Here is an 18,092-nt window from a genome sequence, read left to right on the forward strand (position 1 = left end):
GCTGATTTGTGCGATATGTGACATGTTGTAAGAATACCTTGAAGACATATGTTGCAGAACGTCTAGGACTCATCGTTGAAATCTTTATATCATGAACATGTTGTTGATCTTCGACATGTTGTTTGACTCTTTACGATATCAGACCTTTATAATCTTGCAGTATATCGACATCTAGTAGAAGTCCTTATCATTAAAGACATGTCGTTATACTTATTCGACAAGTCGTTGAAATCTTTGCGATATTGGACCTTCATGATGTTGAGGACAACGAAATGTCGTTGAATTCATAAGGTGTCGACAACATGCCGTAAAAGTTATGTGATTTTCGTTGAAATCTTTGTGATATTGAAGACATCTCGAAATCGTTATGATATCATGCATGTCGTATGGATATGTTGCCATATTTTCAGCTGGGATATACGTACCGGTACAAGAAAGCGCTGAGAGTTGCATTGTGAAAGCTGGCTACCTGTACAAAATGCAACTTCCTTGAAAAATGCAACTTATTTAATACACTCACACTGCACAAAAATATGCTAAGATGCTGCCTAATTAGGCTCATACATCCAGGACAGTGGGTATTAAAGTTTTAGTGCACGTGGCTGTCCATGTCGAAGAAGCATGCAGATAGTATTTGGCATCAGTTGCTGATGACTTGCCCACAAATAATCACCATGAGTCACTGAAAATACAACAAAAAGTCAACAAGAACTCCACAATAGAAAAATCATTGTGCGGACCACAACGAAAATTCCGTTGTGTTCTCAATGTGTAAACTCAATGAACATTGAGTTTCACAAATAATCACCATGAGTCACTGAAAATACAACAAAAAGTCAACAAGAATTCCACAATAGAAAAATCATTGTGCGGACCACAACGAAAATTCCGTTGTGTTCTCAATGTGTAAACTCAATGAACATTGAGTTTCACAAATAATCACCATGAGTCACTGAAAATACAACAAAAAGTCAACAAGAACTCCACAATAGAAAAATCATTGTGCGGACCACAACGAAAATTCCGTTGTGTTCTCAATGTGTAAACTCAATGAACATTGAGTTTCTGTTGATTTTCCGTTGAATCAATGAGAACTCAATGAAACGTCAACAGAAATTCAGAACCCATTTTTGTAAGGGAGGGGCGGGCCAGATGGCCGCCGCGATTGCCAGGGACTGGGGGGTCACTGTTGTGAACCGGGGTAGCATGGTCGAAGTTGACCGCGGTTGATGTCGTGCCGGAGCACTCACGAGGACCAAGTTGAGGGAGAAAGAAAACTTTATGTAGAAGTATTTACATTCTTGACCAGCGTGAACAGGCAGTGTCATAGTTCCGTCCACTTTCTCCCGCTGTTATTAGGAACGCACCAATCACAAAAATCCATGGCGCTCATACTCTCGCCCACACTCTCACACAGAGAGTGCACGTTTCCCTCTCGCACACGTGAAGGTCTGGTTGACTCCGGTGAGGCAATCTGCCTAAGGTCGAAGCCCTTCGGACCACCGATGTTGAAGCGTCGGGAGGACATCTGGGATCCCTTCTGGTATTCTGGCATTGGCGGCTCATTGAACGGCCTCTGCAGAGTCATCAGCCACACCGCCAAGTGCTGGAGAACGATGCGCGGCACGTCCCCAAAGAAGCAGACAGGAACGTCAAGCCTGCCGCTAAAAGTGAGGCGCCGCGTGAAGCCTTTGTCGCCACCTCTTCGGAACGTTTCCGGTCATTAAATTCGGGGGCGCTTGGGTGGCCGAGAGTGCCGCCGAAAGCGGATTATGTCCAGCAGCCGCGGCACGAGTCGCCGAAGTGCCATTGTGTAGACGACGGGATGTTCCTCGTCGATGCGTGGGGTGAGGGGAGGGGGCACTCGGGCGACGGCAGGCTTGGGTGGTGGACCCCAGGGCGGCGAAGACGGCTTTCGCGACATCACCGACCTGGCTCGATGCCTCCGGGTCGCGCAGCGCCTGCTGCCAGATGGATTAGGAGGGAAGGAGTCTGCTGCGCCCTCGCACAGAGAGTGAAGTGCCCGTCGAGGGCGCCACAGGCTGGGCATGTTTGGGATGAAATTAATGGTGTGCGTGGTCCGAGCGGGAGAGCCGCAGTGGCAGCAAAGTCGGTATCGCAGCCGTCCTACTCTGTTTATCAGGCGCCTACTGTCGCATGCGGCTTCCCGTACTCTTTTCTGATGCTCCGGGTTGCTTACGCGGCGTAGGACACTGGCACGGAAAGATATGCTCAGTTTTGCACATGGTCATCTGTTGTAGACAAATTTCTTGATGCAGAGGGGTGCCGAAAGCCCTGCAGCGGAAGAACACCCCCCCCCCTCTTCTTATAAAATTTTCGGGGGGGGGGGCCGGGCCCCCAGGGCCCCCCCTCTGGCTACGGGCCTGCCCGGGGGTATAAAACCCGCCAGGAAGCACAGCGAGCGCAGCACTTTTCGGTGGCACCGAGTTGATACGTGCTGTCGCCTTTGTGCGAGCCATGTAACGCTTTTGCTACCCTTGTACATACTGTACATAAATGTTGCTGCAACTTTTCGTCGGCTCGAGAACTTCAGCGCTCTGCGCCGCGTCGATAGCGGACGGAGTAAGGCAACGTCGCTACACCGGTGACTGCGCTCGGATGACCAGTAGCAGCACAGGTGACGGCGTTGGGATGGCTGATTTGCAACACTGTCCAACTTATGTATGGAAAAAGCATAATCGATGTGTGAGCATGTTGATTTGGCCGGCCGCCGCGTTTGGGGCAGGTTTCCGTTATCGAACTTGGTCGCTGCGTGGGATGAAGTGGCGCACGACGAACTAATGGTGAATTCCATTGGGAGTGCAGGAGCACTTAAAAGCACTCCGAAAGTGCTCTCTTCTGAGCCGGCGTATTTCAGTGGGCAAGCAGGAGTAGGAGCACTGTGATCCAGTGGTAGAGCGAGATCACTTTCAAATCAATTCAAATCACTTTATTCAACATCCTAGGATGCTTAGGGGTACGGACAAAAAGCCCAAAAAAGGCTTGACAGGGGATGAAGTGGCACGGATAGCCGCCGGGGGGAGTCAGATCTGCTCCCGTTTGGAAAGCGGAGTCCGCAGAGTACGAAGGAAGTCGCATGACTTTTAACGTCATATCCTCCCCTTTTCGTGTTTTTTTTTTTTTTCTCCCGCGAGTTGTCGCGGCCCGGCGAGCACAGGGGTGGCGGTGCATGGTACGGAGGCAGTGGCGGCGGCAAAGCGTGTTTGGGGCTCGGGCTCTAAGGTTTTTGACGTCGTTGCGGTAAGTTCCGGCAGTACCCGTTCACCTTGCCTGTACGTCGCCTTGCCGAAGTGCTTGACGAATTAGAGAATGACAGCAGCGATAGCTGCTGGAGCTCAGCGCCAGATTAAAGTTCAAGCAGCAGCAGCAGCAGCAGCAGCAGCAGCGACGATGACGACGAAGTGTACGCAGCAACGTTTCGTCACCGGTTGTCGATGCCGGAACAAATGCTGAAAGTGGAGGCATTTGTTAGAAAGACGATGTCGACCTAGATCGCTGAAAGGCCTCCTCTATCGTTGTTTTCCACTCTCCCACATGATCTCCTGGTGCATGCCGTATTCCTTTGTCAGGTGCAGTGGACCTGCTCCGAAGTGTTCTGTCCCCTACTCCTCACTGCACGACGCTGCTGCTCCTGTTCTCTCAAAGGAATTCTCCATTGAAAGAACCAGATAGCTCCAGCATGAACAGAGGTAAAACATGGCGGTGGTCTACTCGACATGCTCACACCCCGATTATGCTTTTTCTATACCTAGGTTGGGCAGGAACACTGGTAACTTGTTGTTACTGCGCATGCGCTGCCTGTCGCCAGGATGCGCAGCATGTACTGAAAGCTACGTGCTCCGTTGTTTGTATTTCAGTCTATCTTGATAGTACTTTACCCGACAAGCACATCACACTCCTGGCCGGCAGTGAAGCGGTGTGGGTATCTGCCACGCACGAGCTTGCACATCTTGCACGTTTGAAATGGAGGCTGAGTACAAATTGTCGCAAGGCCGCTTTGGGTAGTTTTCAGAGACATTGAACGTTGGGCAAGTTGGTATGAAGGTGTAATCGATACCGGCGTGAAACGAGGGGTAGTAACAATAGGGGGAGTAAGGGACGGACATGCGCTCAAATACCTGATGTCTAATAGAGGTCGCAGCGCACATGTATAGTGGAAAACTGTAGAACAAAAGCTCGCGAGTGCGCAAGAGACAAATGTTGATTGATTGTAGGATTTAACGCACTGACGCAACGCAGGCGATGAGGCGCGCCGTAGTGGAGGGCTCCGGATTAATTTTGACAACCTGGGGACCTTTAACGTGCACCGAAAGCTACACACACACACACACACACACACACACACACACACGCACACGCACGCACACACACACACACACACACACACACACACACACACACACACACACACACACACACACACACACACGCGCGCACGCACACAAAAAAGCAGCGCACTCAAATATATCTCTGAGCCACTTTTGTATCGGTGGGAATTAACATTATTGCGGTTAGCCAGACGTTTCAGTGATATGCAATTTCTAATGTACTTCTTCACATCCGTGTGCATAAACTGTAGCCGCTGCTCTCACCAGCCTTGTTTTCTCTTCCGGTATTGCAGACGGCTCGGTCTATGTTCCTGACATGGATGATGGCGTGCTGTTCGGTACTTTCGTTTTCAAAGCGTGAGTTATCTGATACATCCCCCGCACTTTCCCTCTCCTTTCTTTTTTGAGACTGCTGTGTAGGTTTTCCTTTTGCAAAAATGGTGCTATTAAAATATTGTCAAAATTTGTTGTGTTTTAGCGAAAGCTACTGAGACGCGGTGACTGATGTTATTACATTTTTGTTTCCACCTCTTAGATAAACATGGTAGTAGCATGAGTGATTAGTCATTATAGCCAAAGAGGGAGCCGTTGAGGGGGCCAAACTTCCGGCCTAGGAAGAAACAAGATGAAAATGGCAGTACGGCGTACACTGTGCTTCGTAGAGAAGCAAGTCTCTCAGCTCTCCGCCATACATTTAGTTCTCGTTTTTTTTATAAATGGACGCACAACAACCTTGCGGTCACGTTTATTGAGCTAGCACTACTTGTAAACAACCGTCCTATAAGTGTGTAACATTGAATGGACGTTTCTCCTTCGGTCGCAATGATCGCTCGCGCCGTCTTCTTCATGGGGTTGCTCCGGCGTGTGACGGCCGGAGGAACAGCTGCCGATCACCGTCGTGTCGTTTCTGAATATCGCTCCTTGCGGTTTTCGCTTTGCAGCCCTAGTAACAGAGAGAAGGAAGAAACCACGGAAAAAATTAAGCGTATTCTTGGATCGGGTAAGTTCGTGCGGGGTTACGCCTAGAGACTCCGCCAAGTTTTCTGCGTGGTGTCGTCGACGCTAGATCCCCAAAGAGCAATGACCTCTCTCCCATTAAAGTGGGTACAATGTACGCGGGCCCACCGGCTTTGCGGTGGGGCGAACGGCGGGACTAGCGTTTGCTCAAATTTTTGTACTCGTTTTATGGCCACCGTTCGGCTTGTGTGGTCTGGCGTGTGGGACGCTAATTGAGAAGTTCAGGTTGTCGCTTCTTGGCTTCTGGATTTTTTTTCATTTTGGGATAAATTCTTCTGTTTGCACCGTTAAAACTGCTCAACTTGCCGCAACAGGCGATACAGCGAGCACCCCGCGACGGGTTCCGTAAGCCGTGCTTGTACCAATTGCATCGCGCCTCCGACAGGTGGCAACAAGAGTCCGGTCCGAGCGCGGCCAGGCAGAGCTATCGGGAAACGGTGCCAGCACGCACGGTGACGCCATCACTCAGCGAGGTTTTCCTGCGCACGTTCGCCGGCCCAACGACCAGCTCAAGCAGCATCGAAACATCCTAAGGATGATAACAGAGCTTGCAATCACACTACGGGAGGCCTATATGAGTAATTTGGACGTGATAATTACATAGGTAGAAAAGCATGTGAACATCAATTTCGTGCTTGTTGCTAGGAAGGGAGGCTGTCCAGGCCTCTCGGTGCTAGTAATATAGACAAAAACGACGTAATCTGAAAAGAATAACGGCGATAGTAATAAAAGGACAATCACTCCGCTGGACACTTTCCTGCATGTCGGTGCTGTATCTACTGCAATGGACTCTGAAGCGTATGCCTCAGGGTCTGTTTTGAAACGCCGTCGTCCACGACAATACGTACACCTCAGAAGAAGACTGGAGACAAAAAAATTCCCGCGCCTTCCCGCGAGGGGAACACGAGTAAATGCAGAGCATTGCGGGTCGTTAACGCCGCGTAAAGTCGCGTTAGGGTGGGTAGTTGGGTCGTAGTCGCGTTGGTGTTGGTTTGGGGTAGAGAGAGGAGAGTAAAGTCGCGTTAGGGTGGAGCGAGCGTCAACCAAGGAAGGAAGGAGCAACGCAGCGACTGAAGCACGAGCGACCGCTAGCCGCTTTATATTTGCAGCGCGCGCAGTAGAGGGAGAGCAGTACGAGGGGGGGGGGGGGGGGAGCGCGCATGCGCAAGCAGCGCGCGCCCTTCCACGCCCCACCGCGCTGCTATCACGTACCTGTTACGCCGATTGATTTGATTGATTGTAGGGTTTAACGCGCCGACGCAACGCAGGCGATGAGGCGCGCCGTAGTGGAGGGCTCCGGATTAATTTTAACCACCTGGGGATCGTTAACGTGCGCCGAAATCTCGTACACACGGGCGTTTTTGCTTTTCGCCTCCATCAGAAAAGCGGCCGCCGCCACCGGGAATCGAACCCGCGACCTCGTGCTCAGCAGCGCAACGCCCTAGCCACTGAGCCACCGCGACCTGTTACGCCGAGACCGCGACGGAGCGAACGGGCTGACTACGACGCATGCGCGCGCCGGCCAGCCGCTGTTGAGAGAGAGGAGGGAAGGAGGAGAGGCGCACCTGCTGCGGACGCGGAGCTGTGGACGCCGTCCGACGCAGGAAGAGGCGAGGCTAAGAAATGCTCTGCATTTAAAACAGAATTTCCGCAGTGCGTGGAAGCTGCTGCTGCTAAAGCTACCAGCAGACGACACCGCAGCAGCCGTTAGGACGTGAATGAATAAATGAAGCTTTATTTAATGAACTACGAGCCGTGTTAGGTCCGCTCAGTTCACGGCACCTGTAACGAACTTCTTGACGAAAGCTGCTCGGCGGCATTGGCCGTGTAGGGCTGCTGACTGCAGTGCTGCTGTCGCTCCGGGAAATCGCTGGCACCCATTCGAGATGTGGTCCTGTTTAGGTGTGTCGCAGAACTTTGGGTAGGTGGGTGTTGACATCCCGTTATACAGGGCCTCTCTTGCTGCAGTTTAAAGGGTACGCATTTGTGCTTGCTTAGAAAGTACGTGCCGTTATTTCCAAAGTTGTGGATGGAGGCGTAAGTATGAGTCTTGGAGGGTGATGGGTGTCGGGAGCGTAGGTTCTTGCGGTTGGCTAGGGTTGTAGGGAGCCCGGAAAGCGGTCTCGCGAGTGAGCTGGTTGGCTCTTTCATTACTCTGCAGCCCGGCATGAGCAGGCACCCAGAAAATCAAAGAAGACATAAGAAGACATACTGCCACGTAGCCAGAATGAGGACGACATAGTCCGGGTTAGTGAAGCTACTTTAATAAGGCGAACGTGTGCCTGCAATGACTCAGCGAAGCATTCCTTTGCTCCCGCACACCACGCGCTAGACTGGCGTTATAGCTCACAGTGTGGGCATGTCAGTACATACCAACAGTACACCCACTCCCAAACACGTCAAGGGAGCAGTGGGAGGCCATCCTGCGCGGCGATGACCCTGCCTGCCAGCGATGGCAGGCAAGGTCATCGGCAGGCAGGGCCATAGCGGCGATGAAGGCAAGTGGAATCACGGAATCGGGGTAGCCACCTTCTTTCCTCCCTCTTTTTTTCTTTTCTTTTGAATGAATGAATGAATAGATTTATTGGTACCCTGGCCTGTTGGGGGAATAAAGATATTTTCAATCAATCAATAGCTTTCCCAGCTCGCTGCACATGATCTCGCGCACAACTGCCCGAGACACTGTCCTCGTCGTCGTCGTCGTCGTCGTCAGTCCGTCAGCACGCGCTGAAAAGAGGTGGCTGGAGGCGTTCCCATCGTCGTTGTCCTCTTCAAACTTCGTGTATACGCGACAATACTGGGTGTTATGCTGGCGCATGCTTCTTGTGAATCAGCATGCATGTTATTAAGGGGTCTGGGTAGAAATGCATGTGCAAAGATTACACGCCAGACATACAACCCTCTCTCGACGAAGGCATTGCCGCAAGAGAAAAGGTCTCAATCAAGGCGGGCTTACCACTAGACATACAAGATTGCACAGCTTGAAATTAAATGTAATTCTTTGCCGCTCCCTCACGTAAGCAGTCTTCAGTGTCGCCCTGAATTTTCCTTCCTCGCGGCTCCTTGTGGTGCAGTCATGGGTCAACCGACTCTGCCATCTGTGCATTCCGGTGGCAGGGCGTCGAGGAGGCGTTCAACAGCTCCTTCGTCAAACTGCCGAGCAACGACGAGTACGAGCTGGGTCACCCCGCTCCTGCAGACGAAGTCAATTTCACGCGTCCAGGGGTCGACTGTCCTCCAGACCCCAATGTGCGCCAAGTAAAGCCAGTCCATTTCCTGCATGGTCACCCTTTGCTCATCGGTCCGGCTAAACCTCGCCACGGCCGGCCCTTCTACGCTCGCCGTGGCCTCGAATTCGAAAGCCTGGCCGCATTCGTGCTGACCGAGAGCTGGGGCTCCTGGGTCGTCTGCTACGTGGCCACGGGTGAGTGACGACGTCGACGATTTTCTGGGTGGCTTCAAGGGGGACGCTTATAAACATAGAAAACATTAGGCGAAATCGGCCTTTACTTTTCCCCGAGAAAGTGTAGATTGCATGACACGCTGACAGCTGGCCGAGCGAGCCAGATGGCAAGCAGGCAATGTGTGGCCTAGGGAAGACAGTTTTTACACTAATTTCGCAGTCCCCCCGCAACGCATGATGGTATGCGCACAAGATCTCGAGACCGGTTTGTTTTAATCGCACTTGCGGTTTTCGCATGCAACAGCGGATTGGCCTAGACTTACGTCGCCAGTCCCCAACGTTGGCATGTGCCATAAGTGCGCAAGACTCTCGGCAAGTTTTTTTTTTTTTTTTTTTGACAGCAGATGATTCTGTACACTTATCTGGCTAGCTGCAGTCAAGGCTAACTCCGCAAACGGGGATGAACTACTTTCTCGGCTTCTGCACTTCCTGGCAGCTAAAAACTCTTGTACGCAAAAGCCCCTGCAGAGGTGCTTACGTAAAGGCCTGCGTTGGGAGCCAACGAACCGACGGTTCGTTGCACGGTACGGAGGAGTGTTTTGTTTTTGCCATCTTTTCTGAAGTTCCCACGCAAGCATGCACGCTCGAAAACAAACTTCTAGGTGGGTTGGGAACTGCTAAATTTCTTCATATATAAAGTTTCTGCGTTTTCTGAGTATGCTCTGTATGAAAAGGTCGGGAAAAGTGACAATCACTTTTTAAACTGCCTATTTTACTGCCTGAAGTACATTCATTGGCTATATATTGTATATGCTTAAACTCTACGGCAGTCGCGAAGTTCGGCTTCACCTCAGTGCACCTTTCTGACCAATAGATGGAGCCAACGATGAAATTTCGGAAAAGACGATGTCGAGCATACGATTCTACTCGCAAGTTCTGTTTACTCTGTGGCATCACGAAATGTAAGCACGGCGCCCTGCATTGCTTAAGGCCGCAGCACATATCACATTTTCGCGTCAAATGGACCCAAATTGCTTTGTAAGCAGCATGAATAGGTAAGCCGAGTGGATTAATGTGAAATTGAAAATCCTGGGATTGCCTTAGAATGCTTACGGTGCTTCTCCGTTTCACCAACCTGAAGTTTTGTTGGTGGCATCGAAGGAACGCGCATCGCCGCATGTGACCGCCCTTCGCAGCGATCGTATCAACTCAGACAGAACTCCGTGCGATCGCTGCTGCCGCTTTTAAGTGCACAACACTTTAGGCGCTCGCCTTGTCGTCCTAGCTCGCTCTCTGGAAACGAGCATATCGCCACAGCGTTACGGTGTAGGCTGTCACGGTCTTTTCGCCGCGGCGTAACCGAGAGGCTTCGAAAGCCAAGCGGCAATATCAGGATATAAGTAGCGTGAGCTAAGGTTCAGCTGGTTATTCTTAGCTTTCCTGGTCGTCTAGGATTAGCTGATTATCATGCTTACTGCTGTATATCATCCAATCCAAATTCAATCCAAATGTAATCCAATCCAATCCAATCCAATCCAATCCAATCCAATTCAAAACCAACCCAATCCAATCCAGAAGTCCCGCTGGCGCAGTTTCAGGCAGGGGGCACGCGAGCACTGCGAAGGCGGGAAATTTGAATTGCATGGGGTGGTAGCAGTAAGCGGATAACTGCGGTACAGCCCATTATGGCGAATCACTACTCTTCACTTCCGGGAGCTTTCACATTGAGTGGAACGACTTTAATTTTTTTCCGAGACAGCCCGATACATCTGTTTCTTTTAACGGCAGAGCTGTTTAGGCCGACATAACTCAGTCACTCGTAGACTGAAAACCCCGACTTTGCAAGAAAAGAAATGTGCTTAGGGAGGTTCCTGGTATTGAACCCGTGACCTCTACCCCGTGAAACCGGCAACCTAACCCCTGGGCCACCCCGAAGGCCCTAGGGGTGGGTTAGCAGCTGTGAGAGCAGTACCATGTGCAGTCAATTGGAAAAACAAACACTTCCAGTGGTTGGAATTGAACCTGGGTCGCTCGCACTATGAAGCTGGCGTCTTTCCGATTGAGCTATCATCGCATTACACTTAGGCGCGGGTTCTAGCGCGTCCTAACGCGGTCCACTTTGGGAGAGATGTGAAAGTCTGCGGACGAAACGATTCGGCCAGTGATAGAGAACTTTCAGCGGCAAGTTCAGAAACAAATGTGAGGTGATGACATATGGAGCGGAACCTTGGTGCCTTACTAAACAACTTGAAAGCAAAATTACGTCTGCTCAACAGGCCATGGAACGAATAATGATCGGAGTAACACTGAGAGATAAAAGTAGAAGATATCACAGTTAAAATACTGAAGAAGAAATGAACTTGGGGCGGCAACGTAATTAGACGAAATGACGATCGTTGCGCTACCTAGGTGACAGAGTGGATACTGAGAGACGGATCTTGAAAAAGAAGGCCAATAGACCTTAAGCAAAAACTGGCGCCCTCTTGCGGGGACCGCGTACGCTTCCGCCATGTCGGGGGATTTCCGGATCTCCGGATACCGCAGTAAACATGATAGCCCGGGGTTAGCGACGCGCACGTCGGCATTTATCGTTGTTCAAGATGCTTAAATACTGCCGCGTAACTTTCTGTGCTCGAAGATGATACGACGACCACCACGGAAATAACGTACACATCTTTTAAATGCAGAGCATTTCAGTAACTTACGATGTCACCCGCGTTGACGTCCGTAGTCGTAGTCCGCATCGCTCCCCCTACACTATATAAAAAAATAATACTTACCGGCGCCAGGTTTCCATCCCACGACTCTGCGGGCGGAACGCAAGGTACATGGTGCTCTACCCACTGCGCCACAAAGCGGACACAGAATGGAAGGTTACGAACGCGCCTTATATCCTTGACTCATTCAACTGTCGGCCACAGGTGCGCCCTGTCCCCCGCGTCCTCCTCGCCGTTTCTCCGCTCGCAACACCCTCTCTCGCCGCGTTCGGTTCGGGCGCACAACAGGTGGGGACGTGCGCAACACCCTCTCTCGCTGCGTTGGGTTGGCGCTGAGCAACAGTCGATTCGCGCGCAAGAACAGGTGGGGGCGCTCGCATCGCGCTCTCTCGCCGCGGTCGGTTCGCGATTAAACCCCATATGTCGTTCGCGCGCGCTCCTGTCGCTAACATCTGTGGCGTGATCGTGACGTCAACATCACGCGTTCGTGTGGTGGCGCGATTTCGGCGCTATAACACTCTCTCGCGAGGGGCATTGGATTGGATTCGATTGGCTTGGCTTGGCTTGGCTTGGCTTGGCTTGGCTTGGCTTGGCTTGGGTTGGATTGGTTTGGATTTGGATTGGATGGATTAAAGTGGATTGTGTTGGACTGTGTTGCGTCATAGCCGCGCCACGTTGCGTCATAGCCGCGGCAGGGGGTTCACGGCACGTTTCACCATCGACTTCATCGACAATGTCTACGGTGGAAGACAACAATTACAACAACAACAACTAATACGTAATCCATACGACTTGCAGGGGCGCCCCCCGCGGAAATGCTCTGCATTTGATCGTGCCCCTCGCGAGGGGGATGTTTACTTTCTTTTTTTATTTCTCGACGGAAGCATGATTCGAACCCTGCGTGAAGTCGCTTGCGGGTGTCACTTCCCTTCGCGCAGTAACATTATAGCTAGATCGCATGCTTAGCCACAAAACGAATATGTGCAGGACTAAAAAGGTCCCAAAGTTATCTATTTTCTAGCCCGGTATTTGCCGCCGAGCACTCCAGCCTGCTGGTGGTTAAGGCGCACTGCATCGGTCAGCTCGTACTTTATCGTGTGGGATGAGTTTTAAGTCTGCCATTCGTGCTTTGCGCGCCCGTGTCTTCTTTTTATTCTGGACGTTCGGTGGACTTTTATGGAAGTGCTACGCATTCTTTCGTTTGCCACACGTTACAGGAAATAAGGGATCCGCGAGAGTTGCAACCTTCACGTAGCACCATGAGTAGCGCAAGTAACGTATGTAGTAACCCGTGTATCGGCCATTTACCGCTCGTCGTTTGCTGTTCGTCCGTAGCCTATTTTCCCAAGATCCAATTTTTCGAGCGGAATTTTCTAAGCGGTAGTGTGCACCCAGTTTTGTTGTCAAGGGCGCGAGCAGGGGACGGTCAGCGGTCGCCGCGAGGCACGCGCTCACAAGCGCTCGGCAATTTATTGGTAATTTAATCATTCATAGGAAAATTACTGGTAATATATTGGCAATGTTTAACGCGTTACACGCCACACATTACGGCCAGCCACAGCAGTTCCGCTGTCAAAAAATGCCAGGTATGCAACTTATTTTTTAAGTGTTTTTTTGTTTTGTTTTGCAGGTTTCCTCTGCGTCACAGAGGATCCTTAGCGTATAGCTATATCGCGGAGTGCCCCCCACCTCTTCCCCCATTTCAACGTCACAGCAGGCCGCATCGGCTCGAAGCGTTTCAGGAATGACCTCCTGAGAAATCCGCGGGATGCGAACCAACACGGATGTACTTTCAATGTTCGTGTTCTCAAATCCCCCCCCCCCCCCCCCCCCCGAAGAAAAAGAGAAACGCGACAGCCTCCAAAAGCTTCCCTGCCGGTGCCATCCTGACTGCTTTTTCGATGCATAATGCGTATTTATGCGTAATGCGATGCATAATGAATAATGCGTATTTACGAAGTCGCTCTCAAATGTGGGCAACAGAGAAAGGTCCACAGATCACTCCCCGCTCATTTTGTTGCGCTTAAATCTGAATATAAAAGGATTGCCAAGCCGAGAAAGCCACTCACGCGCTCCGTACCAAGCAATCCCGCGACCGCCATTCCCCAACAAGGCGCCGCTTGCTCGTTTCGTTTTTCTTCCGGTAGACGGCGGCACTTTTGCATATAGTGTTGCTGGCTGATAATGCGGAAGACCTTCAAAAACTGGCCGACATTTGTGGTGATGAGGCAACGTACCTAGGACTACATTTTAACCCACAGAAATCTGGAGTCATGGTGTTCAACGAGGAAGCTCATACAGCACCAATAAGAATTCAACAGAAAGCCATACCATTAGTAAATAAATACAAATACTTGGGGATCTGGCTTAATGAAGGAAAAGGCTACCCGGATGCCCAGAAGAACACCTCAAACTGAAAGGGAGACGAAATGCAGCAGTAATGAAACATAGAGCACTTTGGGGATACAATAAGTACGAGGTAGTTCGAGGCATCTGGAAAGGGGTAATGGTGCCGGCGCTCACGTTCTTTAATGCCGTATTATGCTTAAAGTCCGATATCCTGTCGGGACTGGAGGTTAACCAAAAGGCAGTCGGCAGATTAGCACTGGGAGCTCACAGTAAGACTACAAATGAGGCGGTACAAGGCGATATGGGTTGGGCTTCATTTGAGGTGAGGGAAGCGCAAAGTAAGATACGTTTTGAGGAGCGGCTTAGACATTTAGATGAGAAGAACTGGGCAGCCAGAGTGCACAGGTACGTGTACCTTAAAAGTGTGGACACCCAATGGCGGAAGAGGACGCGAAAGCTGGCGACTAAATATACCTTGACCGCGGCAAATAAACAAGGGGGGGCAGTTAAAAAGCAAGTGAAGGAAACAGACGCTCATGTGGAAAGAGAGGATGGAAAAGAAGGGATCGCTGGGAATCTACAAAGCAAGCAAAAAAGAGATCCGGAAAGAGAACTTTTATGACAACAATAAAGGTAGTGCGTTGCTCTTTGAGGCGCGGGCTGGCTGCTTGAGAACTCGAACCTACATGAGCAAATATTCGTCCCAGGATGAGACATGTGTTGTATGTGGCAGGGATAAAGAAACAATCGACCACATAGTAATAGGATGCGAAAAGATTCAGCCGGATAGAATTGGGGGAAAAGTCCTACTTCCTGAGGCACTGGGCTTCGCAATTGATGGAAGCATTAACTGGGCAGCAGTAGGTATTACTAAGCAGCGGCTAGAGTATTGGTGGAAAAAAAGCAGGGAAGTCGATAAAATAACATCCCAGCCAGGGGTAGCGGCAGGGCAGAATTAAAAAGAAATCCGAGTTGAGGGACTAAATTTAAATTCAAACTACTAAGATAGGCTAGATGGCGCACGCCATCACCCCGATTCAAAGGGGAGGCCTTTAATCATCATCGTCATCATCGTGCATTATTCGGTGGAGGGACGAAATAAGGAAGTTCGGAAGCAAAGAATGGACTCGATCGGGGCGGCGCAGGAGCGGTTGGTGGTCGATTGAGAGGCCTTGGTCCTGCCGTGTACATAGTAGGCTCCTGCTGCTGATGCGGACGCAACAGCCGGGCCTCCGACGAAGGGGGACAGGCCGCAAGCTTTGCTGTTTCTCCAGCCTTGTGCAAGCTGCACCAATTTCTTTTGTTTGCTTCTTAAAGACTTTCTTGGGCTACTTAAACCCAGACATTTTGGTCTGTCTGCATGGGTTCTGTCTTGAAGGTGCATTGAATTGAATTGAAAACTGGGTACATTGAAAAACTGGGTACTGGGAATCGAACCCGGGTGTCTAGGCTAGCAGCTGACCGCGTTACTATCGCGCTAAATCACCACCTTCTCAGCGGCGCAACAAGTGTTTAGCCTAGTGCGTGCAACGCTAACGCCATATCGCGTGGCGGGTGATCGTGACGGCACGTCAACAGAAAAGGCGCACCCCTGCCACGGAGAGCTGTAAGTTCGAGAATTCTGTGTCGCCAGTCTGCCTGTAGAAATAATTTGCGCCAAAAGATGACGAATAGAAAGCGAAGGAAGAGACGCAAGCGCGGTGTAACACCAAATGAGCCTTTGATAAGCACCGCCAGGGGAAGCCATTATGCTTTCCCATTCCAAGCATATTGGCAGACATGGGTGCCCTGAAAAACAAGAAAAAATATTCTATTAATTTTAACACCACCAGTAGCCTACATTAAGAATATTACAGCCTTTAGATATCTTTGTTTCATCAATTACGCATTCGTGTGCAGATACAAGGCACGAAACTTTCCGCGTAACAGATCTTTCTAGGGTACTCGTCCAAAAATGTTTCCGCACTAAAAAATGATCGGAAAGAGAATTGTTTTCATGGGGATGGCTTAAAAGCTCACTGCCCCGAATTGCTGATGGGTGCGCAGAGACGCCTTCTGTAGGGATGCTGGGTGAAAAAAAATACGAAGAACTGATGAGTACATGTGATAACAGTACGGTAATCGTACATTCGGAAATTACAAAAATTGGGCGTCACTGTCACCGCGTCAAGGTTGCAACAAAAAGGGGAAATGAAAGCAGCTACTTTTTTCTGGGAACACCGATAGCAGCGATCAAACGACGTTCCGGTTCAGTTAGTACAGAAATCTGTAAAGGTCGGATTCAGCGGGACGGTATTCTTTTAATTTTAGCAAGGAGATCATGAAATCAGGACGTCAAAGGGCAACCGTCTTGTAGGGAACGATCACTGAAAAATGGATGAAGACACCGGGCGTAAAATAAAAAAATATATAGTCGCTTCGGCCCCCAAAACGGGAGCCTTTTTCAAATCGTGAACAATACACCCGTTCTGTGTATCGAAACTTCATTACAATCTTTTTACTTCCTAGTCGGCGTATGTCTTTTCTTCAAACAGAAGGGAAACGTAAGTTTGGTATGACGGAGAAGCACCGTAAGAATGCTTTCGCACTGTAGACACTTCTCAAAATCATTTGCATTTTTTTTAATTTCCGGTATTTGACTAATTCAACAGCACTGGTTGGTTCTAACGTCTTCCCTGATGGCGGCATGGTGATTCTGCGCCCGAGTTCGTTTACGTTCGCCTGCACTCATACCGCTGTGCATATAGACCATGGGTCCTTAGGAAAGCATATAAATTCGGTGGCATCGGCGACGGTTTCAACCTAAACCTAGAGAAACGTTTGTTCTCTTCTATTACCTTAGACATGTCGCCTCATTGAATTGCACATGAACATAAACGACAACAAACGCTGCCGTCGGTCAAAGGAAAGTCCGCCGTAAATTTTGTGCTACTGGTGCACTGGACTTGAAAACATCTCGGTTTTACAGCGGAAGGGGCAGTGTTGAAGATTGCGGAACAATACCAGCCCAACGGCTCTGCTCCGGCCCCGGCCGTCATGGTGGACACCTTCAACATCACGGGAGAACCGATACGGAAGATGCTGGTCTCCTTGAAGGTAAGAACGCTTTATCCGACTCCCTTCCTGGCATGCGTTTATGTATGGAGTTCGCCGGTTGTGAAAGGCGAATGCACTGGTGTCCGTTTCGATATCTTAATAAACTCCGACAGGGTTTTTGACATCGATTTTCAAACCTACTTTGAACAGTAAATTTCGGCAAGCAACTTTCCGTACTACTAGCGCCAGTGGACGTTGGGCATATTTGAAGCAATACACAAGAATATAACTGAAGGGAGCAACCGGAGTGTTCTTATATTAAACATACAGTTTGCTGCGTATAGCCGCACTGTGTAAAGAATGAAAAAAAAAAAAAGGGCGAAGTGTGATAGTTTGGGAAAGGAATCGCCACGTATATAGTTGCTGCGCAGCATACGGCGGCAGAAAACGAGTGATTCTGCCGCCCATAAAGTGGAGCGCCCCTCCCCTCTTACTGCTTCCGCTTCTCCCTCCTCCCCCCTCCTGTCCTTCAACTTTCCTTGTTCTATTCCTCGCCCTACAAGCTATTTCACCTTCTCCTCCCACGCCAGTGTTACTCCCCGTCCCTCTCACTCCAACAATTACCCCCTCTAATTCTCCTGGCCCTCCGATTGATCAACTTTTGGAGGCATTCCTTATGTAGCGGGTCATGACGTGTGTCCTGTCACCATCGGATTCGACCTCCCTCGAAGAATACGCCATTGCCCTTGCAATTGAACAAGCTGCTCTTTGAGTTCCTACCACCAAGCCAGTATATATCTTCTCCGACTGTCAGTCAGCCCTTCGTTATTTCGCTCACCATGACACCATGACACACACCACTGGCTTCGTCACTCCGATACACGCCCAACGCCTATCACGCACCCTGTACTCACCCGCAGTTCCCGTCTAACTCGTGAGGCTGCGTGCCTCATTCGGCAGGCTCAAACCTCTTCACTCCTCTCCCATCACATTTTTCACCGCATCTATCGGCACCCTGGCCATCCTTCCTGTCCCACCCGTTCTTCCTGCCCATCCATACCTCATTCTTACTGGGACTGCACCGCGCCATCTCTTGACCCATCCCTCGCCTCCATCACCTCCTGGGAGCTCTGGCTGTCTCCCCCGCCGACAGTGAATATCCGGGCTGCCCAGGGAGCTCTCTACAAACACGTGCACCGGATCCGCACGGACATTCTGGAG

General features: G+C 50.3%; 1 protein-coding gene across 1 annotated transcript in view; it reads left to right on the forward strand.

The window, feature by feature from the left end:
- Positions 1 to 18,092, forward strand: part of LOC144161696 (semaphorin-2A-like) — a 36,683-nt gene that overhangs the window by 17,427 nt on the left and 1,164 nt on the right. The window contains exons 4-6 of the mRNA XM_077692319.1: positions 4,643 to 4,706; positions 8,441 to 8,790; positions 16,804 to 16,931. Of these exons, the coding sequence (XP_077548445.1) occupies positions 4,643 to 4,706; positions 8,441 to 8,790; positions 16,804 to 16,931 (542 nt within the window). The remainder of the gene's footprint in view (positions 1 to 4,642; positions 4,707 to 8,440; positions 8,791 to 16,803; positions 16,932 to 18,092) is intronic.

The sequence above is a fragment of the Haemaphysalis longicornis genome, unplaced genomic scaffold (genome assembly GCF_048455015.1).
Source record: "Haemaphysalis longicornis isolate Haplotype H1 unplaced genomic scaffold, Haemaphysalis longicornis Haplotype H1 scaffold_12, whole genome shotgun sequence".
NCBI lineage: Eukaryota > Metazoa > Arthropoda > Arachnida > Ixodida > Ixodidae > Haemaphysalis > Haemaphysalis longicornis.